Source organism: Haliotis cracherodii, unplaced genomic scaffold (genome assembly GCF_022045235.1).
Source record: "Haliotis cracherodii isolate W230 unplaced genomic scaffold, xgHalCrac1.p SCAF_2, whole genome shotgun sequence".
NCBI classification, from domain to species: domain Eukaryota; kingdom Metazoa; phylum Mollusca; class Gastropoda; order Lepetellida; family Haliotidae; genus Haliotis; species Haliotis cracherodii.
In genome coordinates, this window is record NW_027266275.1 from 33,954,389 (window position 1) to 33,977,988 (window position 23,600).

Here is a 23,600-nt window from a genome sequence, read left to right on the forward strand (position 1 = left end):
TTCCCACAAAATCAAATAAAGAAAGGAGACATTAGGAAATACATGTGCATTATCATTTTTCGTCAGGATAACAAAATTTTCTCTCCTTGTTACCACCTCCAGGTTCAGCTTAAGACGGGTCCTCCTTTGGTCAAAAGTTTGTTCCCCCTCTAATGAGTGTGTCACGCGTTGCACACGAGTGGCGGACGGGGTGCACACCCGTGTGCAACGCGTTGCACACGGGTATCACACGCGTGACCAACCCGATGCACACTGGTTGCGTAACGCGTTGCCCATGCGTGTAAGGGGAATGAACTTCTAGGCAGTAGTGTACGGTTTCACGCTCTGTGTTGCCATGTAGATTAATTCCCCGAGGGATAGGCCTACAATGAATTTATCTCACAGAAACGTTTTTTTTTACTTTACCATAATTTGAAAACAAACGGAAAAGGAGATGCGAAGCGTATGTTTGTCGCCATATTGCCAGGAAACAATTTGTTTGTGTTTAGACTCTGCGCATCAAAGTCAATGTTGATCAACATTACGCGACGCCGTTTCGCTGTAAGAAGCTTTAGTTGCAGAGGTTGGAGAGAAAGGCAACTTGTTTGTAGCCATGATGCCGAAACAGTAGCAGGGTACAGGTAAATTTATCAAAACGCATTTAACCAATAAAATTCTACTATTTTCCATACTTTCCAACTTGTCAATAATTTGACACATGTGTTAATTCTTTTACAATTTGGGAAAATGTTTTCACAAACATAGCCAAACGTATAGTTTCACTTTGATTGGGAAATATATAATTTATTCATAACCTTCTTTGATTTTATTGACCGCCTCCATGGTCTAGTGGTAAAGCGTCAACCTGGAGAGCGGAAGGTCCAAGGTTCGAGTTGAACTAAACAGTTGTCTTTCGACTATTCAAGTAATTTTGTTCCAAGCAAGAGGAATATTTATTTGTCGGTAATTTATTTAATTTAGCTTTTGCTCGTAAAATAATCTAGCGGCCTTGTAGCGGTCCAGTGACCATCTTGTGAACACCTGCACACGTCACAAGTCGGGACTCTGCGGATACGCGTCATACCAAAAGACGTTAAAAGATGGTACTTGTTGTTATCCTGACTGACGCTCGGCAATCAGGGGCTAAAACAAGGACTGGTCGGCTTGGAGTGAGTATACTGTGTCTGAGTGGAGTATTCATGATAAACTGCGTATCTCAGTGGGCTAGCACTAAAGAATCGGCATCAGTCTGGACTAGTACAAGCAGCCAGACACACACTAACACGTGAATGCACGTCGTGATATCAATGCAATAATCTTGGAAGCGACATTGAACCCCATTTCACCGCACCTTTGATTTTCGTATGGCGTGGCGCAAACTGTGTCTTCGCCACACGGCATGGTGAAGAAGTGTGCACGTGATATCACATATTTATATTACGCAATGACGTTAAAACACGCAGTGATATGATATAAATGCCAGGAGCCAGTTATATAAAAAGACAACGGCATAAATACGGATGACTGTTTTTGTATAATTCCGGTTCCCGTTGTCATGCCAACAAGCAATCCGTCTAAACAGTCACGTTTATACATAGATACACATACACACGTAGACATCAAGCAGCACAGGTATTCTGATAAATGGCAATGTTATTTAAAGGGGAACTACTAAAGAACCAACCGTGCATCAACATGCGCTCACTCTGAATATGCTTTAGAGACCGGTCACGGATGTGCCAGAGGAAACGAGGGGAGGTCCACATAAAAACCTCTAGGTGAGAGTTATAAAAAATACACATATTTTGGAACGGTCATGAAACATGGACATTTTACAATATAAAGTGCTTTTGCATTTTGTCTTTTCAGGGAAGGTCGTGAAAAACATGTACAAAGTCATGGGGAGGGTCATCCGAAAATATGACAAGCATTAGGGGAACCCATTGTTTTTAGTATGTTAGTGCATCAAATCCCTCTGACCCACCACCACCCCACTCCCGGGAATAAATGACCGGTCCCTTAGAACTGTGCAGTGTCATGGGGTATTTGCTTGTGCACAGGATGGGCAACCATAATTCACTGATGCCACTCTCGGTGTTGGAACTAATGCTATTTGGTGGGAATAGATGCAAAATATTCATTTTTTTATTTATTATGTTTATTAATATAGTTTTAAGATATTTATTTAAGATGTTTATTATTGTATTTAAAACTGTTTCTAGTAGGCTTAGGGATAGGGTGGCTCATTCGTCTGAGGCATTGCAGTTCGTTGTGTGGAGTTGAGCCGCGTAGACGTGCCAGAAACCTATGATCGTGGCCTCGAATTCCAGATTCGCCCTATTATGTTCCTACATCTGTGAAAGCACCATACCTAGTGCTGTGCTCGTAGGTTTTTACCAAAGTGGTAAACGTGTGAGACCTGTATTTCTTCGGGTTTCAATTACATCAATTGACACGCCGTGATGTAACTGAAATACTATTTATAGCGGCATTAAACTCGGTTACCGTTATATCGTTGTTAGTTTTGTGATGATACACAAATGTCGCCTTGTTGGACAACATATTGCAAGGAAACAACGCAACAATGAACCTAATAGTTTCAAAACCTTGGCTTTCAGCGTGACAGTCAACTCTATTCATTTTATCCACCCCTCCGTATCTACCCGCTAATGATGGAGTGAGAAAGGTTTTACACTGATCTAGCAATATCCCAGCAACATTACGACGGGGGGAAACAGTAATGGACAACCTACATCATAGTCATGTGGGAAATCGGACGGGTGCTCAATATTAAAAGCGAAAGGTTTAACCACAAGCATCTCCCCCATCCCTTTTCATGTATGCATGTACATGACGGATGATGAACTTAAGGAGCTACAAAGAATAATAGAACGTATATCTCGTAGGGAACCCATATGGAGCAGCCTCGGTCTTAAGGCGTAAGCTTTCACGAGATTTAAAAACAGTACACTGATTTATTTGAATCCGTACATGTGTCGCTGAATGTTCAAACGTCCAAATGTCCACATAATGAGCTAGCATCGTTCACACATAACGTGTTTTTCAATGCCTGTAATTTGTACATCAAACATACAATAGCCACCGTCATCATCATTTCAAATCTAAAAGTAATGCGCAGGACAAATCGTTTCTGCATCAAACGAAACTGACCAAATATTGAGTATTGCTGACGAACTACCTTGAACTTCAAGTTGCAAATTAGAGTGTCTCCAACAAGTCAACCACTACGCTGCCTAAACTAATCTCCTTCACTTAAATGTCAATCGACGCCTCTTCGCGTCAATGCTGCTCGAATATATATATATGGCCATACATTTTCGCACTGATGTCAACAAAGAAGAAAACCCTAGTTTCTATTGCTTTTAACATATAATTCAGCCGATTGTAGTTATTCACTTTGATAGTAATGGTACTTCATGTAACGTTTTGTCTGACTCTTTACTTGTGTGTCCTTTATACTGTATACATTATATCTTCTTGGCCGATAGTTGACAGAATACTCGACCAGATTCACCAGCTACTTGTTTCCACGTTAATGACTACACTGTTTCTTTTTACAACTCCGTCTCTACCCCCGCTTCATAATTATGTTGATGATTGCGTTTTAACTTAACATATACCGGTTGTGATAAAGATAACTTTCACTTAAAAATGTCAAACATACCTGTCTCAATCTTGAATTTGATTTTAGTTTCATCATGGCACATACCAAACCTAGGGAGAGAGGTTATTCGGTTAGTCCTGATTGACAATGACTAACGTGATTATCATCCATTGTATAAGTTCACGGTATATGTCAGTTCTGCTGGCACTGACATTCCACTCACCTGGGAATGGGAGTACGACCAGAACGGTCTCTGATATATCCAAGCCAGACATTGGCAAAACACTTACAGGCGTTCGAGGTATTCTTTTGAGGATACTTCCAGTGTGGACAAAAGCGTTTATTTGTTTGACGTCTATATGATGGCAGAGTGCACTATACACATACATCTGTTGGTGATAATCACTCCTTGTAGTCATGATTTTGATAACTAAAGCTTTCAAAAGGTTTTATGGTCTTCATGTGGAGGACATTTCCAAATTTGACGCATAAGTGACAAAAATGTCCACTGCAAGCCTTTACTTTGACTTGTACCATATATTCCCGTGTTTTTACAGGTGAAGTGTTGAGCCAGCATACTCTCATCACTATTTGACCGCGATTCATAAACATGATAAACATACATCCGGAATTGTACCATGGACTCTGCTTTCAAACTGTTGTATATTAAAAACATGGCGGTAAGATAACTTCGTTATAAGCTTATATTGTCATGTCATGTCATGTCATGTCATGTGGAATTCATGTCTTTGCTATCGACAAACCATGGATCACAATCAGACCCGAACCCACAATCAGCGGATCCTAGCACGAATAAGGGACTCAACTGTCCCTCATTATCATTATCTTCCTCACTGTCGTCCTTATCTTCACTGTCGTCCTCATCCTCATTCTCCTCCACATTTTCACCATAAATTTTCCTTATTCTCATCCTCATCCTCAGCTTCATCCTCATTCTCTTCCGAATTCAATTCATTATCGTCATCGTCATTCGCCCCCTCATCCTCATCATCTTCCTCATCTTCAGCCCCATTCCCTTCTTTAACCTCATCCTCTTCCTCATTTTCATCCTCGTTCTCTTCCTTATCCCTATTCTCATTCCAATTCTCTTCCTCGTCCTCTTTCTGTTTTTCTTCCTCATACTCATAGTTATTCTCATTCTCTTCCTCATCCTCATTTTCTTCTGCATCCTCATTCTCATACTCATTCTCTTCGTTATGTTTTTCATCATCGTCATCCTCATTCTCATCTTCATCCTTATTATCTTCTTCATACTCATTTTCTTTGTCATTCTCATTCTCATCGTCATCCTCAACCTCATTCTCATTTCTTCCGAGTTCTCACTACCATCCTTATCCTCATCTTCATCATCATCATCCCCTTTCTCTTCCTCATCCTCATCATCATCATTCTCTTCATCATCCTCATTATCCTCATCCTCTTCCTCATTCTCATCCTAATTCTCTTCCGCATTTTTATCCTCGGTCTTACATCGAAGCCTGTTTCGCAAAATTGTTGGCAATAAAATTTCTCATTTGTTTAGAAATTGAAATACTATTGCTAGCAACACATTTCACTATAAATAATCTGCACTATTAATGTAAGTAATGTGAAATATGATACTTGTCGTGTCACCAGTTGGTACAAAGAAATACAAAAGTGGCCAAGTTTATATCAGCTGTTCGCCTAATCAGGAACATTATAAACATCATCAGAATCACATGTCTTATAGTGTTGATACAAGAGAAACATACGTGTCAATCACACGTGTATGGTTTCTTCTTTGTTTTATAGATTGCTGTTATCTTTGTAGATCCAGTTCCTTTTCAGATCCATCCTGTTATAATGAAGCTCGTGTTCCAACAGTCACACTTTAATCACACTCAAAGAGACAGTGTCTATTACAAATGTTCTGTCACTGGCTTGTGTGTTGCGCCAAGCGTTTATCAACCGCTAGAAATGCTCGCTCAATTCAGTGGCTACATGTCAGAGAGAGTTACTAGCATACATGCACCGCGATCTACGCTGTCTACGTTGACCACACGAAGTGCATGTAGGGAGACATCACGTGTACGTAATGAAGCTGTGGAGTGTGTGATGAGTCATAAATGACATTTATGTATTCATATTATTAAAGATGAATTGAATGTTTGGTCACGTAATCGAGGGAACATCTTACCACAAATCATGGTGACTGTTTGCTCGATCCAATATCAACTTATCAACTGAATTTATGCAACTATTCATAGTGAAGTGCATCTGAAGTGTAACTTATGCGGCTGTAGAACGCTGAATATGTCAATCTGGGGATAGAATGCTGAATATATCTATCTGGGGATAGTATGGCTAGTAACTATGATGAGGTGTGTGCTTGATCAGGTTATTGGTTCATTCAAAGAAAATATGAAAAAAATATTTATCGTGAGATGCATGCGTGATCAATTAATCTGTATAATTGGGAATATATTACTACTATTTATGGTGAGTTGTCTTCTCAACCAAGTCACCTGTACTTTGGGAATACGACTATTAATAATTATACACATGCTTGATCAGATCGTCTGTGTCTGCCAAAGTATCTGAGGAGACACAAACTGGTTGGTGAACCAATGTAACCGGACGAAAAATGCTTAGTCAGCTAACCAACGCGTCTGGATATATAAACCATGATTACAACAGTTCGTGTGGAGAAATACCGTCGATCAGTTACCAACTGTATCTGAGAAGATGGGAGCTTGCCCAAGCCACTATGTTACTACGGAATATGGCCTGGGTGATCTACACCAAGTATCTTTGACCAGATAAATGTTCGCATTGATCTGTAGTATGCACCTGAGGCTGTAAACTGTATACACCCAAGTTTAATCGTGGCTAAAATTTAAACAAGCAAGAAATGGTTATTCGACGGTGATGTATTTGATACAGGTATCAGAGGCGATATTACATGCATCATATCAATGAACATACCACAGCAGGTGGTGTGGGCATGACGTCTCGAAGAACAAGGGGTCGCAATTGCACAATACAGAGTAATAAGAGTGTAGTGTAGTGAGTGAAGTGTGAACTTCTGTCTATACGTTTTATTGTTGGACAAGACACGAGTGCAAATAGATATTCTTATTCCAATAAACCATGCACGTAATTTATCTTATCCACCTGGGAAAAGGTAAATCACGTTTTACTATATATTTCCATAACATGTATCTTGTAAAACGTATGCTGTTTTAATTGACTGATGAAACACATTTGTTGATTATCTCTATCGTTACTTGACTGCCGTTTGAATGGTCTTCTCTGCCTCTTTGCATCATATAATACTTTCAACTATCTGAAGAAATATATGGTGTTCTTCTACCAACGTATCACCAGGTAACAATAATATCTATGGCGTTTATCAAATATGAATGAAAACAATGTCATACATCGAAATTTGCAATATATGAAATAAATACGATACAATCCTGTTCATATCCACAAGAGTTCTCCAATAAAAGCAAATTACGATTCCGACTATTTCATGAGCATGTGTTTATGAATCACTATCTAAATAGTGATGATACCAGGTGTTCGCGATAAGGTGAGCGTATCCTGCCCCACAGGTGGCGTTCAATGTGAACATTATTATACTGAAGCCGTGCTGCTTAACATTTTCCAGGCTTACACTTGTCACCAGATCAATATAGCTGTGGCCGTGTGTATTTGTTTCAGCAGACGTTGAGTCATTACCTACGTATTTATGTTCACTTTCCGTACCTAGAAGGCATTGGCTGACAGGACCAGGACCAGGGTTCATGTTGGTGACTGCAATATAACACTGGAAGACGTACTGCCCTTGTACCAGGATATCTAATTGAGAGAGGCTAAATTCAATTGTCTGGACTGAAGCTCAGTGTAAGTGTCTATGTGATCAGATAAATCGGGGCACTTTAGAACATTTAGCCAGCCACGTTGCTACCACGTTATGTTTGGTTTATATCCACAAATGGATGATTGCTGCTTTTGGTAGAACATTAGGTCCTTCAACAAATGCGAGAGGATGTTTTCCATCATTATAAGAAGTCCATTGTACGATTCCGCCTGGATAAAGAACACGTGTTTATGAATCACTATCAAATAGTCAAATTTGAACTCTTCGTAGAAAGAGCATGCTCTTTCAGATTATTTTAGCTAACAAGTTGTGTAATATAGTTGACATGTAAAAATGTGTTTAAGTAATTATAGTATCGGCTTTAGAAAGTGATATGTGTTCCAGGTTTCAATGTTCGGTGTAGAATGAAAGGTCATCTGTTCAGACTCGATAACACTTTCAGCTTAGATTTCTCGATCCAACTTTTGACGGTTATACGGCAATATTTTACCTAAGCAATATATATTCAAAGGAGCATATCTCCGAACCTGGCATTCTTTAATCCGGATAGGAAAAGGTGTAATAAGGGAAAACTGGGAATGTAAAAGCTGTTTTTTATATGAGTGAAATAAGGTCACTGCCTACGTGTCGGCACTCTCGAAGTTTCCAACGTGTTGTTCATCTTCCACATAAATCCAACTCTGGTTGTAACGAAGTCGTACGATGTATAAAGTAAAATATCAATACGAAACCCAAATATTTGAGCTATTTACACCCAGAGCATTGACCTGATGTGTCAGCTGTTCTCGCTTCTGCTCGACGAGTTTGTGTATTTATCATATTCTTTGTCATTAACATAAAAATAAAAAAATGATTAACGCTTTGTTGTTTCTCCGTGGAGCCTAATTGTGTGTTACATTTAGTGCAATCATGTACATCTGTCGACGTCATGTTTTATTTTTTATTATCATTTTCGATATGAATAATACATGACGCATTCTTATGTTTTTATATTGTATTGTTTCATACCAAATGTCTTACATATGTTATGAGGCAAAACCTGTGGCATCATCTCGAGTGATTGAGAAATCATGAACTCTACCTGTGTACTAACATCACCAAAAAAAATGTTCAGCAATGTTTGAGGACATTGATCTTTCGAAACCCATCGCCATTCAGTGTTTCTCCAAATGGCAAATATTGCAAAACTTTTCCTATCCTCAATTCAAACATAACTTTACAGCTAAAACGAAATGCACAAAACCTTTTGAAGAACTGTTATGTCAAACTTAAAACAAGCTCTATGGTATTGAATGTACCATTTGTGCATTGAGTTATGTTGGGGAGGAACAACAGACATGATCGATTCGAGTCAACAACCATGTACATTATAGACATTAACATAAATGTTTCCAACTGTCAAAAGTTCAAACGTCAACTGCCAACATCATGGTCACAGGAAAGGACGAAGGCCAAATGAAACCATAGAGTTGGAAGTTGCCCCTCCTCCAGGTACATGTACCATTGGGGCTGCAGAAAGTGAAAACAAGACCATATGTTGTGCCAGTTAAAGAATCAAGCGACATCAGCAACATTTGCTAATGTGGTTAGGTGAAATGGGGTTAAGCGTCGTGATCAGGATTATTGCTGCTTGCAATTGCTCGTCTTGAGTAATGCCGGTTTTATAGTGCTACTCCATCATACTGACTCATAGCCTACCAGTCCTTGTTTCATTCCGTCGATACCGAGCACTAGGCAAGGTAACAACGAGTACCATGTTTTGTTATGGATCATTCAAATATGGACCAAATATCGAGAACAGCTTGCTATCAATTTGAATCACAACTTTAAAATCATTACAGATGGCGTCGAAGCGTATGCCAAAAGATATACCAAAAGAGAAGATGCAGTTGTTGAACGATTTTTAGAGTGAATCAAATCAGTGCATGGTGTTGTAATTGGTAGAAACACAAAATGGAAAAGAGGAAACAGAAGTTTAATAAACTCATTCTGTCCCAGCATGAAACGTTTGTAGTTGTTACCAATAACAGGACATAATCATGACAAACCGGGATACGAACCAACGTTGATAGGTGTCTGGCACAACTGTACACAGCGAAATGCGGCGCCCGATACGGCGGTTTCTACATATGTTTTTGGCTGTTATTTCAACCTTCATCGTTAAAATGTTGCCTAATATCTCTCATTATACGGATAAAGCAACTAAATATCCTTGTAATGGCACTGCCAAGCCAACCGTGGGCTATTTAAGAAATATTGCCACATCAGATGGAAAGTGTCGTAATCTATTATCCCTGTGAAACAACGGCGTGATGCTGGGATTCAATGATTATCGCTTTACATCTTCGTGCCATGGGAAATTGGAAACAAAATTGGAAAAGCAAGGAGAATGGCTTGCTATGAAAAAAAGAATTCTGTGTGTCCCCATCCACGAACGTCCTCGATAAACACGGCATGTAACTAAATAAACGTCACAACCCCTCCCGACGCCTCCCTCCCCTTTCAAGCCCTTCAAGGACGCGAAGACGAAAACACGAGGACCTGTTGTGTGGATGAGAAAGGGATTATTTGATATGTCGCGTTCTGTAAAGGATGTGCATGGACTGCTGCATGGCCCCTGAGGTGGCATAGAGGTGGAGAAAGTGAGGGAGCATTGAGATGGAGATATGGAGGGGTCATAGAGATGAAGATAGGAGAGCATAGATATAAAGGTAGGGGCATAGATATGATGATAAGGAGGCGACAGGGTGATAAAGATAAGGGGGTATAGATATGAAGATAGGGAGGTGGCATAGAGATGACGATAAGGAGGGACATAGAGATGAAGAGAGGCAGGGGCCAAAGAGATAAAAATAGTGAGGGTCACAGAGATAGAGATAAGGAGGCGGCATATAGATGAAGATAAGGAGGTGACATAGAGATACAGAGAGGACAAAGAGATGAAGATAGGGAGGCAGCAGAGAGATGAAGATAAGGAGGGGTCATAGATATGAAGATAGGAGAGCATAGATATGAAGGTAGGGGCATAGATATGGAGATAAGGAGGTGACAGGGAGATGAAGATAAGGGGGCTATAGATATGAAGATAGGGAGGTGGCATAGAGATGAAGATAAGGAGCTGGCATAAAGATGAAGATAAGGAGCTGGCATAGAGATGAAGATAGGGAGGGGGCGTTGAGATGAAGAGAGGGAGAGCATAGATATGAAGATGAGGAGGTGGCATCGATATGAAGATAAGGAGGTGGCATAGAGTTGAAGAGAGGGGCATAGTTATGAAGATAAGGAGGTGGCATTGAGATGAAGAGATTGGCATCGATATGAAGATAAGGAGGTGGCATACAGTTGAAGTGAGGGTCATAGAGATAAAAGTGGCACGTAGATGAAGATAAGGAGGACGCATAGAGACGAAGAGAGGTGCATAGATATTCAGATTAAGAGAGGGGCATAGATATGAAGATAGTGAGAGGCATAGGTATGAAGATAGGGAGGGGCATAGAGATGACTGAGTGAGTGAGTATGGTTTTACGCCGCTTTTAGCAATATTCCAGCAATATCACGGCGGGGGACACCACAAATGGGCTTCACACATTGTACCCATGTCGGGCATCGAACCCGGGTCTTCGGCGTGACGAGCGAACGTTTTAACCACTAGGCTACCCGACCGCCCGACATAGAGATGAAGATAAGGAGGTCGCATAGAGATGAAGACAGAGCCTTAGCGATGAAGATAGGGAGGGGGCATAGAGAAGAAGATAGGGATGGGTCACAGAGATTAACATACAGAGGGGTCATAGCGATGTTGATATGGAGGGGTTTTTTTCTGGAGATGATATTGTGGCGGTGATATGGATTAGTAAGTAGGTGAGTTTTTAAACGTCGCTGTTATCAATGTTCAAGCTATATCCCGGCGGCCTGTAACGCTTATGTTTGAATTAGGCGCACCAGTGACTTAAAACATGAACAACGATACATGCATCGAAGCACGATAAAACGCAATCAGCCAAGTCGTTAAGTCTCATCTGATTAAGTTGCCAGAATGTTGGGGACGTATTTTAACCTGAGGCCCAATGTGTGTAGTAAGAATGGAGATTAGGAGGTTAGCAATGTTAATCACACCGAGGCAGTTGGAAGGCCTTGTAGACTTTCACTACCCTGTTAAATGCGCAGAAGCGACATGAAGTGGAGTTTGCAATGGAGTCACGGCGCATATCAAGTCGACTCAGTACTGCCCCGCATCTGTTTCCTTCACCATCTTCTATTCTTCAATCTAAACGGATAGTATAGACGTCTGGGCAATCTTCTACGCTTATACGTCCTTTAACATAACAGCCTTGGAGTATCAATTACATAGCACACATCCACAAAGCAATGATTCATAAATCACGCAAAAAGATAATCCGTAATTATATTAGTGTGTAAAGGTTCTGTTCTGGTCTCGTGGCTTGCTAAGAAATGAGCCCCAATGGGACAATGTAATGCCTGGGCATCGGAGTGGCTTGAAAAGACAAGAACTGATGCACGTCAACTGAGTAAGTGAAAAATATTACATCAACCAAGTGTATGAATCCTCATCCAATTTCAAGTCGGAGGGACACTTTGCTCTGAACAGTAGTGTAACTTTGCTTGGAACAGTAAGTACAACAACAGCAACCATAACGATAATAATAATCAATAAAAAAGGCTCCGTTCCATTCGACAATTGAATTAAAGGAATAGTTATCGATACATTTAATTGATACAAAAGTAAATCTTTCTCGGCCATAAGAGTCTCTCAAAAATAGTCAAACTATAGAATTCAAATTCTTTCTGTATTATTTTGACTGGGCAACTGTCGCTTTAATTATCTAAAAACACGACCCAAACTGCTGACTGCAAGACAATATATTTCTCTATATCATGCTGTGGTTACACCATTTGAAAATAGATTTTATTTAATTATGGCCCCAAACACAACTATGATACAGGTATCAAAAAAATTATCATCGATTAACCATTTCTTGTTTGTTTATTATTGGCCCACACCAATCATGGGTGTATACTTTCCTTTGCCAGGCAGTCAATGCACATCGTTGTGCACATCGAAGAGTCCAGCAAATATCTTGGAATATATGAAAGGTGAAACGATTGGTGTCAAATAATAATGAGAGTTTATGTGAGAACATTTTGCTTGTTATGTCGTAATTTTAGCGATGTTGGACATTCGTGAACATTTAATGCTGCTGTTTCCTCTGTGAGTGCAAAATGACGCCTACATCCACACCAGTGACCGGCGAGTAAATGAGAATAAATAATTGATATTGAGACGAAAGTGGGTGAGTGAGTGAGTGAGTTTGGTTTTACGCTGCTTTTAGCAGTATTCCAACAATATCACGTCGGGGGACACCAGAAATTGGCTTCACATATTGTACCCATGTCGGGAATCGAACCAGGGTCTTCTGGGTGACGAGCTAGCGCTTTAACCACAAGGCTACCCGACCGTCCCTTGAGACCAAGTGAAGTTAAAGACAATTACATCGATAGGGTATTGAGCCAAAGTTGGGAATCGAACCTGGATGAATGACTGAGTAAGGTTCCATCCTGCTTGAGGGACCTCTCACCACGGTAGAAACCAAGAACTGACTTCACACATTGTACCTTAGTGGAGCCGAACCCGAGCCTGATGATAATAACGAGCGAACAACAAGCTATCCAACCAAAAGGAGGAGACAGAATCATAGGAGGAGACAGAATGCAATATTAAATAAACTACGAAACACTGGCTACTCTCATTGATGTTTTGTTGTGCTTAATGCGTTCTGGAACTTGATCTCAAACAGATTTTTTAAGATTCATAAGGAAGATGTATTTAGAGATGGTGGTTAAAGCGTTCGCTCGTAACGCCAAAGGCTCGTGTTAAATTGTGTTTAAATGTTTAAGTCGAAGTCGTCTGAATAATATTTGTTTGACTACGTTTATCCTTCACTTGAATGCTTCTTTTCCAAGTCACTGGCGTATTAAATCACATGCATGATGATATTCAAATGATATGGCAATCACATAAGACGGTTTCAAACGGATCAGAAACGCTACCCGAAATATATTGTGACAGATTTAAAATCGAGGATACTCTAAACAGGCATTGAATTCACTCCCAATGACACCAATCATTGAATAAGCCTGGCTTGTGTCTGGAGAGGAACATGAGGTAATTCACAGTCATGTTAGCATCTAAGCATCCAAGTTTCCGTACCAGTGGTTCAAGACAAAGTTAACGTTGTTTGTCGAGAAAGGTCTGCACACCCGAGAGGAAGCAATGTAGACTCTTAGAACCCCTGCTACCAAACAACACGCGTACGTATCTAAGCACTAAACAAATAACTGCAAATGGGCGCAAGCCGAGAATTGAAGCTGTACACGCGATTGTTTGATTTGCTCCAAACCTTATGCTGCCCCTTGAGTCTTCACGGCGAATGATGAACTACAAAGCTGGGGGATTAATCTGAAATAGGAGTAACGTTCCCAAGACCATCCTCGTGGGACAGGGTGGGGGAGACATCGCTCTCAGAGTGTTTTGGAATAACGATGGTGAATGAGACAATCGTGCAGTGGCCGCTATTATGAAAGGCTATTAAATGATAGTTTAAACCCTCCCGACGCCTTCTTAAAACATCACCAAGGACTTTCTAGATGGGTAATAATTCCACGAAAGATGTAATTGGGTATGTTCAGGGGCACATGAGGATCCACGAGATGTCCGTAGCTATGTGGGACCAATATTCTTTAAATTAAGGCTTAGTAGCTTAATCCCGAACAAACATGCCTGTGTTCTGAAATATCCGAATGTGTTTGAAACATTGATAAGACATCATTTGAGTTAACAACGGAATGGCTTTAATTGGGCTTGAGACTATCACTAACGTATAACTGTAAATAATAGTGGATAATGTTTCTGTTTTACAGCTTCCATTATTGACATATCACAAGGGAGGATTTGGTCATGAATACGAATATCAAGATATAGCGGAATAAACACAGTGATTGATCATTGCTCTATACATACAGACGATTCAGCATCAACACACAGTGATAGCCAATCTTACGTAGACATCTAGGTCATGCGTTTCCTTTTCTGGTTATCATCGTACTGAATTCATAGATATATGTTCCCATTTCTTGACGTTGATAGATACGCAACAACGCCACTACTGTTTAAAACAAACGCTCCATCGATCGCGACCTGCACGCGACAACTTCGCGTCACGGTCGCGATGATCGAAGGGGGAGTTATTTTACTTAACAGGTCATAACACTCAACGCGACAAAATATTTTTCATCTTCACATGAAATCTCTGCCCAATCTCTGAGTCAGTCGTACGATTCTGACCTTATCATGAGCACGCGTCCATGAATCACCATGAAATAGTGATGACACCAGGCTTACGCGAAAATGTAAGCGTATCATGCGGCACCAGCAAAAGCAAGTCAATTGGTCACCCGAAAAAAACACGGAAACATGTTTTACCTATTCAAAATAAGGAATGGCATCGGATACCATTTTTGGTAATGATGGGTCAAATTTGGAAATGTCTTTCTAAAAGCTTAACTGAGGCCTTGAATGTTGTAACCTTGATTAAACAATATTTGAGTAAGAGTCATATGACGCTCTTTAAAATATTCGTATAGAGAGCATGTTCGATTGTACCGCAAAAGTTGTGAAATGTGCACACCAAAGGCTGGAGCTGCTGGATTCTTGCTTGACATGAAGGGAAACTTGACTATTGGTAAGTATCCCTCTTGTCATACAGTATTGTGGAACTTGTTTTGTCATTCTGCATATTTTTGCATGGATCTAACTACGAAACAGACGAGACGTTCTTACTGGTCTCCTGTATTTCTAGTTAAGGTGGGGGGCACGGGTGGCCCAGTCGTCTAAGGCGCCGCGATTCGCTGTGCAGAGTTGCGTCCCTTGGGCACGCCAGAATGTGGGTTCGAATCCCGGTTCGCCCCGATCATGTTTCAAGGTTTGTCAGCACCATACCCGTGTTCGTGGGTTTCACCGAAGTAGTAAACGTCTGAGACCTGCATCACTTCGGGCTTTCCTCCCACATTAAGCTGACACGCCGCGATATAACTGTAATACTGTTAAAAGCGGCGTTAAACCCAACTCACTCACTCACTCTAGTTAAGGTGGGTAAATCAGTGAAAGTGTATCTAATCAATCAATAATTTGATTCCGCTGAGAATCTCTCGCACTCTGATATCTAACTAGCTATTTTTTATGGTTATGTATATTATTATGATACAATGTTATTTTTAAGCAGACATTAATAATTTCACCATGTTTGGCTTAACCATGACTCATAATACCTAAAAGTAACTAATATTGCTTTGCATGAGTAACTACATTACAGAAATACTTTAAAATACGAAATTCATGTTACCGAATTATATGGTTCATAACGTGCCATTTACAGGTGCGCGAATCGCTGTAGGCATATGAATTATATAAATAATGTTCACACCTAAACGCTGAGTTTTAAATATTTTCTATTTGTAAAATCTACCTTCACTGTCAAAATACGTAACTAATTTGTCTTAAGTATTTGTCAATAGTGAAATGATACTCGCCACTGCGTAATCAGTGGACAACATCGATATGCTGTCGTGTCTGAAACAATGGAATGAGGTAAGAAATTGCAGTGAACTGCTATTTTCATTGACGGTTATAAAACAGTATCTCCTGCCGTTTAATTATTCATGTCATAACCTTGCTGTGATAACTAAGCACAGTATATCGGCAGACGAGCTGTCACTGCATACACCACGCATGCGCACTTAAATCTCTTGTGCTGGCACTACCGAAAAACCTGTTGGTGATTCAGTGCACATTGGCAGCAATGTAAGGGAGGTAATTCGCACCACCCCATCCTCGTGGCAGCATATTGCCCAAGCTCACTTTTAATCCATAACATACAACTATATGTGCGAATGTCGCATGTGGGTACACAGTTTCAATTGTCATACTCTGACTGCACAAAACGAAATTATTAAGAATACGTTATCGGAGTGGCCGATTCAGGGTAACCATTTTCTGAATTTACTATAATTCCAAAAGCTATTAACCATGTATGTAGCCATGACATGTGCAGACAGGCATACATATATTTTATTACAATCTCACCCCGGAACATATCATATAGAAACAATCCGACATACATACATTCATTTCTTTGTACTAAGCCACTCTATACATAGTTATGAGGGACTGGAATGTTTTTGTATTTACATGATAAAAAATATACTACGTTAAAATAACAATTAACATGGTAATTGTAGGCATTGTGTATTTACATTAGCTTGCGCAATTTGTTAATTTTGTAACAGGTTCTGGCAGTATCAATCTACATGTATATATTTTGGCGGGACATTATAAAACTTTTTCTACTATTCTTATGAAATTGAAATCTGTGCACATCTGGTTACATTGCATGAAAGATTATCTCTGATATTATTATACAAGGGACAGTTAAGTAAAACATGACCTTCAACTTCCATCAAATTCGTACTTTTAAAACAACGTCTTTCATCTAAACGGACAGAAGTGTACCGCCCTGTTTCAAACTGAATTGTACATGTATATATCTAGAATCACTAAATTGCAAGAGGCTAATCCCCATGGTTAATCCTCATCGCATTGTACATTTACTGTCAGCCGATGTGTAGCGATGTCACTTCTTATTACTTACTGTTGCTTATATTCATGACTTCACCCTGTTTCAAGAGCCGAAGAGTTCAGCTGGAGTTAGGCTAGGTGCTTCAGGGCACCAACATCACCAGGAATATCATCATGTGTTGAGGGGGCACGGGTGGCCCAGTCGTCTAAGGCGCCGCGATTCGCTGTGCAGAGTTGCGTCCCTTGGACACGCCTGAAACCTATGATTGTGGGTTCAAATCCCGGTTCTCCCTGATTATGTTTCTAGGTTTGTCAGCACCATACCTGTGCTCTTGGGTTTCACCGAAGTGGTAAACGTCTGAGACCTGCATCACTTCGGGCTTTCCTCCCACATTAAGCTGACACGCCGCGATATAACTGCAATACTGTTAAAAGCGGCGTTAAAACCAACTCACTCACTTACTCACTCACTCATGTGCTTCCCTGACACATAGTCTTCTTGTATGTATCTACAAATGTGTATGAAAACCAAGCTACCGACTCTATATTGTCTCTTCCGACTAAGAACCGTATAACGATAACATTACGTGATTTATGATACGCAGACATTACATTGCTGTCTACAGTCTTATTAATGTCTGTGCATAAACACATAAAGACAGACCACTAGCAACCTATTGTTTGTGATTTCGGATAAAAAGGAAGTAACGTTAACAGACAATACAAAGTCCTATTTGACCGAGAGGCAATCCATGTTGGCAAAAGAGTTTGAAAAAGACCTTACGCGTCACAAATACATCCGAAGGCGTCTATTCATGGGAACCTTGACGGGAAAATGTCAAAAGAGGGTATCGCATCAGACTTCGCTTTAGTCACTGAAGCGTCACATTTGGCTATGCCAAGTTCAGCTCATCGTGGGTTTAACCATTTGGAAATGTCTTTGGAGCAAAAATCTTGCAGAAATAGCATTTTCGATTGTACTTCAGAAGTTTCGAAATGAAGACACCAGAGGCTGAAGTTGTTGGAATATTTTTTTGACATGAAGGGAAATTTGACAATTTGAAAGTTGAAGTCATCGCTCCTAGCATACAGTCTTGTGGATGCGTTATTGTCACTCAGAATTTGTATGAATAGACACGAGGGTGTCCTAATGCTTCCTGTCATCGAGAATAGTTTACGATAAGTTCAATTAAAAAAAAGGTATAGGACGCCTCCACGACGAAGATATTAGTCTGCATTCTGATGCTGACCTTCATCAGTATTGTAAGCTTATTGTTAACCGTGTTCATGGCAATTCTAAATTCCCTTATATCTTACCCTCAACTCTTTTGTCAACTTAATGTTTACCATTTCAAAGTCCGTACTGGATTTATTTAAAAGGACATTTGATATTATGTCTGAAATACAGCAGTCGATGTTTTATGTACATAACCATATAATAAGTTGTCTGAGGAAGGGATTTGTAAAAGACAAAGGTGCGGTGTGTGTAGGGATTCGAAACCAAGATCAACTTTTGTTCATGGCCATGGATGTTAAGAACGAAACATGTGTCACAACACGCAGACGCAACATGTTGTACGGTTTATGTTGTTCACATACATTACCAGGTCCTTTAAATGCACATCCACTCTTCCACCGTGTTTAGAGCAGAGAAATACCACGACTGACGAACGCCGACACGTACCATGCTATGGGAATGCTTCACCGGAAGTGCACAGCTGGATGTTGCACGATATTTCAACGTACATCCAGCCACTATCAGTCAACTAAAACTTCGTCACACGTCTCTGGTACGGTTGTCCTCAACCCGGTGCGCAACCTGTAACAACAGCTGTGCAACGCCACTGCATCCGTGTCCTGCTTTTTCGTGTCAGATATCAGACGGCCAGAAACACTGCACAACAGATCACGGGACCAAGACGACGCAACGTCAGTTCACAAACTATCAGAAGACGTTTCACCACCCATGGGATACGATGCTGTCGACCTCACCGCGGTCAGATACTGTTGCCGCGTCACCGACTTGCCAGACAACAATGGGTTGACAATGATGGCAAAATCCGGAACCTTATAATGGAGTGACGTAATTGTATTAGATGAATCCCGTTTCAACCTGACCTTAAGGGATGATCGTCCAGGATGGACGTTGTTGAACTAACTGTATCCTCGCTAGAGATCGTTTTGGAGGAGGTGGAATCATGTTTTAGGGTGAAATAAGTACGAACGTCCGGTTTCAGTTAGTGGTCATCCAGGGAGACCTCAACGCTCAAGGCGATACGCCGAAAATGCATAACGACCAGTTCTCTTGCCGTTACATGCCAGACGTCCAAAGACAATTGTTTTTCAACAGGACAATGCAAAGCCCCACGCAGCAAGGTTGACACAGGACTTCCTGCGTCGCAACAACACCCGTGTCATGGATTGGCTATTCGTAGTGCAGAATGACCTGTCAGGTTAATGGTAGTCCAGCACACGTTCTCACAAAGAAATCTATCATCAGGTTTATCAACGAGATTCTTGTTTGTCAAGCAAATATTCTGATACTTTACTTATCATTTAGTTTGTAAAGCAGAAACACCAACGCTGAGGTTTGTTATAACAAAATTAAAGCGACAAAATCATTTCTACGATCATGAGAAATATCTGCTGAAAGCAGAGTCGATTGTACGATTCCGACGACATCATGTGTTTACGAATCACAAGGCCTAGGACCAGGACTTAACGAAAACGTGCGATTATATAACATTGGGACATTGCTCCTATGAACTGCCTTACATCAGCTTTGGCAAAAATAAGTCATGTAAAGGTCAACGAAATGGCCTTTATCCACAAGACTCCTTCCCACACGTTTTAAATCATACAATGGCTATTCAATGTTACCATAAAGATACATGCGCCATTGATGAAGCTGAAACTTCGAAGGTAATTTTCGACAACACGAAATGTTTAACAGACGTACTGAGAACAATATGAGATAAGTTGTTCTCGAGTTGATACTCGATTAAAGACTTGCAGGTTTCAGCGAGCATCTATCAAATCGATTCGTTTTGCTTCAAGCGGGATTGAAAGGCTCGTGTTCATTGCGTTAATGCAACCCTTCCTCTTTACTCAAGCTCTCTATATTATCTATCTACGTAGACAGGCGTAGTTGTTTTCCTTTGTTCATTACGTAACTGCGATCTGTATGAGATGACGGATCCGTTGAACGTTCTGTGGTCTTGCTTGAGGTTTTAGGCCGGAATAAGCCACATAAGCAGTTATACAGAAGGTACTTTCAGAAAGAGATAAGGTGGACGTTTTTGGCTCTGATGTAGGGGTGCGGGCACTCTCCTGATGGAGATCATCATTTGGGGATGGGATAACTACTACAGCGCTGTTACAGAACATACTCAAACTACCTATATCAACCTCATACTAGCACAACTAAAGAGGAAGTTGCCAGTTCTACCACAGCTGTAGATCACAATGCCTATTGTAGAGGGTGCAATCAAACTACCACAGCTGTAGAGGACGCTGCGATACTACCACTATTGTAGAGAACGCTGTCAGAACTACCACAATTGTATAGGGTGCAACCAAACTACCACAACTGTAGAGGACGCTGTCAGAACTAACACAATTGTAGAGGGTTGCAACCAAACTATCACAACTGTAGAGGACGCTGTCAATACTACCACTATTGCAGAGGATGCTGTCAATACTAGCACAGCTGTAGAGGGTGCAATCAAACTACCACAACTGTAGAGCACGCTGTCAATACTACCACTATTGTTGAGGGTGCAACCAAACTACCACAACTGTAGAGGACGCTGCAATACTATTGCTATTGTAGAGGGTGCAACCAAACTACAACTGTCAATACTACCACCATTGTTGAGGGTGATGTTACAAATACTACTACATCTTCAAGGGGTGCAGGCAATATTACCACCACTGAACGTGATGCTACAGTTAAAGCATGTCTATTTCAGAGGCGAAATAGAATATCAAACACTGGTTGCCATTGTCTCCGGCCATCTCGTGCTACTACATCGTGCTGACATCGAAGAGCGTCTCGCTATATGAAACCTCATCTCTCGCAGTCTCCATACACAAACATACACTCGATACCAGCAACATCGTACGTAAATAAAACACAGCAGCGAACGCTCGTCTCTAAACCTTTTAGAATACAACACTATCCCTGCTTTGAAATACAACCAAGCACATTTACCCATGCAGTCAGAAAAATGCAGCATCGGATTTTCATTGTAATATTTATAGAAATCGTGATATCGTCAAATTGGAGAAGCAATGCAAATACATTGCAAATCAAGCTACAACCGTTGCGTAACTATTCAGCGGGAAGTCAAGTTAGATAAATCGCTTCAATATGTCAGCATATTCTTATTCGAATTACTACTTATCAATCCAGCTGCGAAATGCACGCCAGTTTCGAGTATGGACTTCTTTGTGCATTTCTGTTCATATTTCCATAGCTAGCGACCAGAAAGTAGTGAGGTCATTAAACGTAAATGATAACAAATTAGTTTCCGCTGCTTGTCTGCCGGAGTGAAATCGATTGAGCTACCTTGTTGTGTGGTTTCAAATCTGAAGATGAATCTGATACGTTTTAGCAATCACTGTCGGTTTAAACGTCTGGGGCAACAGAAGACAAATAAGCCTTGCTTCCCTGGACTCGATTCAATGTTGTCTCAGACAAATCCTACTTATGTAAAGGCTTATATGAAATTCTACTTGGAGTCATGTTATTGTATTATGTCAGAGCAACAACATGCTTTTTGGAGATAAATTTATTGAAACGCCACCACATGAAGTACGACTTAACAGACTCAACAAGCTAAACGATAGATAGAACGGATATAATTTGCGATTAACGGAACTGTCAAATACCACTTAATATTATGATAACATTTTCTTATATCCCTTGTGTATGTTCAAGCGGGAGTATGTTTAATAATGCGTAATATAAGTGCTACACCAACGTTGGTTGGGTAATTTGAATTGATCCTTGGCCACAACGTCTAAACTAAACACGTCCCGTATTACCTCTAGAAACCAAATCTGTCGAGATATAATTTACCTTGCTTTCACAAGACTCGGTCAACACTTTTGAACAAACTGCAACGTGCTGGATACATATACTAAGCCAAGATATTTTGGTGATTATTTTTAAAAAATAATTATTTTGCACATTGGCTTTCAAATATATTTTCATTTCGTTCAAAATTCATTTCTTTGTCGTGTACTTTACTAACATTATTGCCACGTGTAATTCAATATTTATCTTTCATTAGCCATCATTTCCCCCAAGAAATTGTTTCATCTTCTGTTCAAAACAAAATGTTCCATTGTTAGGTCATTGGTAAGTGTAACTCTGATGGGGGGAAGCGTACAGTTTTATTCAGCTGATTAATTATCAACCTTGGCTGCAAATGCCTGGACAATAATGCGCGGGGATAACTAAATACTCTGCCGTGTCTACAACCAGTGATATCCAATTATTGATCGATTGGTTAGACATCCAGAATCTCATCAGTTCGTCTTTTGCTATCAGACATATCAGCAATAGTCGGGAGTAGTAACACTTTGAGGCTTGGATACTTTTCACCATACTGTCTGTCGAGACCTCCCATGATAGACTGTGTTAATTAATAAAACAGATTTCCGCCAAGAGATTATTTTCTGCGAATACTTTAGACTTTAAAAATAAATTATATCAATTGGAGTGTCCTCCGCACATGTGTCTTCATATTGTCATCCGAAGAACACTTGCCCGTTTTGTTGTGACCCTATGGTTATTCAACAACTACATACCTTTGTTGTCTGAGACGGTCTGAGGGATGACATGATTGTTAACTTCTTCATTTTCCAATGCGATGTTTCGGTACGGATTTGCGGACGGCTCCAGTTGAGTGAGTGAGTGAGTTTGGTTTTACGCCGCTTTTAGCAATTGTCCAACAAAGTCACGGCGGGGGACACCAGAAATGGGCTTCACACATTGTACCCAAGTCGGGATTCGAACCCGGGTCTTCGGCGTGACGGGCGAACGCTTTAGCCACAAGGCTACCCAATTGAAGACGCACAGCCATATAATGTTGTGTCGAAGTTGAATGAACCTCCGTAATTACTTCGAGTTATCCAAGGTTCGAAACAACCGAAAATTATTATTAAAGCAGGAATGCGCAGGGACCAAGATTTCACTTCGAGACAATCATACGTTCGACATATCAAAGTTCGACACAACGGTGTTTGTGTGTACTCTGTTTCTAAATTTAGATTTGCAAGTGTGCTGTTCGCTTGTGATTTGTTTCAACGTTTCTGAATGTTCACTTAACAGATTTATTAAGTTTGGACACTTAACAACATTTGAATACAAAAAATGCAAAATATGTGAAAAACATTAACTATGCATACTGCATATCAATAAACACCACGTCTGTGTTAAAACCTATAATGTATTCCTCCAAACCGTG

At 40.4% G+C, this 23,600-nt stretch overlaps 2 protein-coding genes across 2 annotated transcripts in view; both read right to left on the reverse strand.

Moving 5' to 3' along the window:
* Positions 1-23,600, reverse strand: part of LOC139468014 (glutamate receptor ionotropic, NMDA 2A-like) — a 200,111-nt gene that overhangs the window by 112,763 nt on the left and 63,748 nt on the right. The window lies entirely within an intron of this gene.
* LOC139467581 (high mobility group nucleosome-binding domain-containing protein 5-like) lies at positions 4,510-5,077 on the reverse strand. Its single transcript, XM_071249116.1, has 2 exons — positions 4,952-5,077; positions 4,510-4,920 (listed from the first exon to the last, which is right to left on the reverse strand). Exons 1-2 carry the CDS (start codon positions 5,075-5,077, stop codon positions 4,510-4,512), a joined length of 537 nt encoding a protein of 178 aa, XP_071105217.1.

Coding starts and splice junctions, on each gene's coding strand:
- LOC139467581 (XM_071249116.1), bottom strand. CDS start 5,077: ATGCGGAAGAGAATTAGGATGAGAATGAGGAAGAGGATGAGGATAATG. Junction 4,921..4,951: donor TGAAGATGAGGATAAGGATG/GTAGTGAGAACT, acceptor AATGAGAATGAG/GTTGAGGATGACGATGAGAA.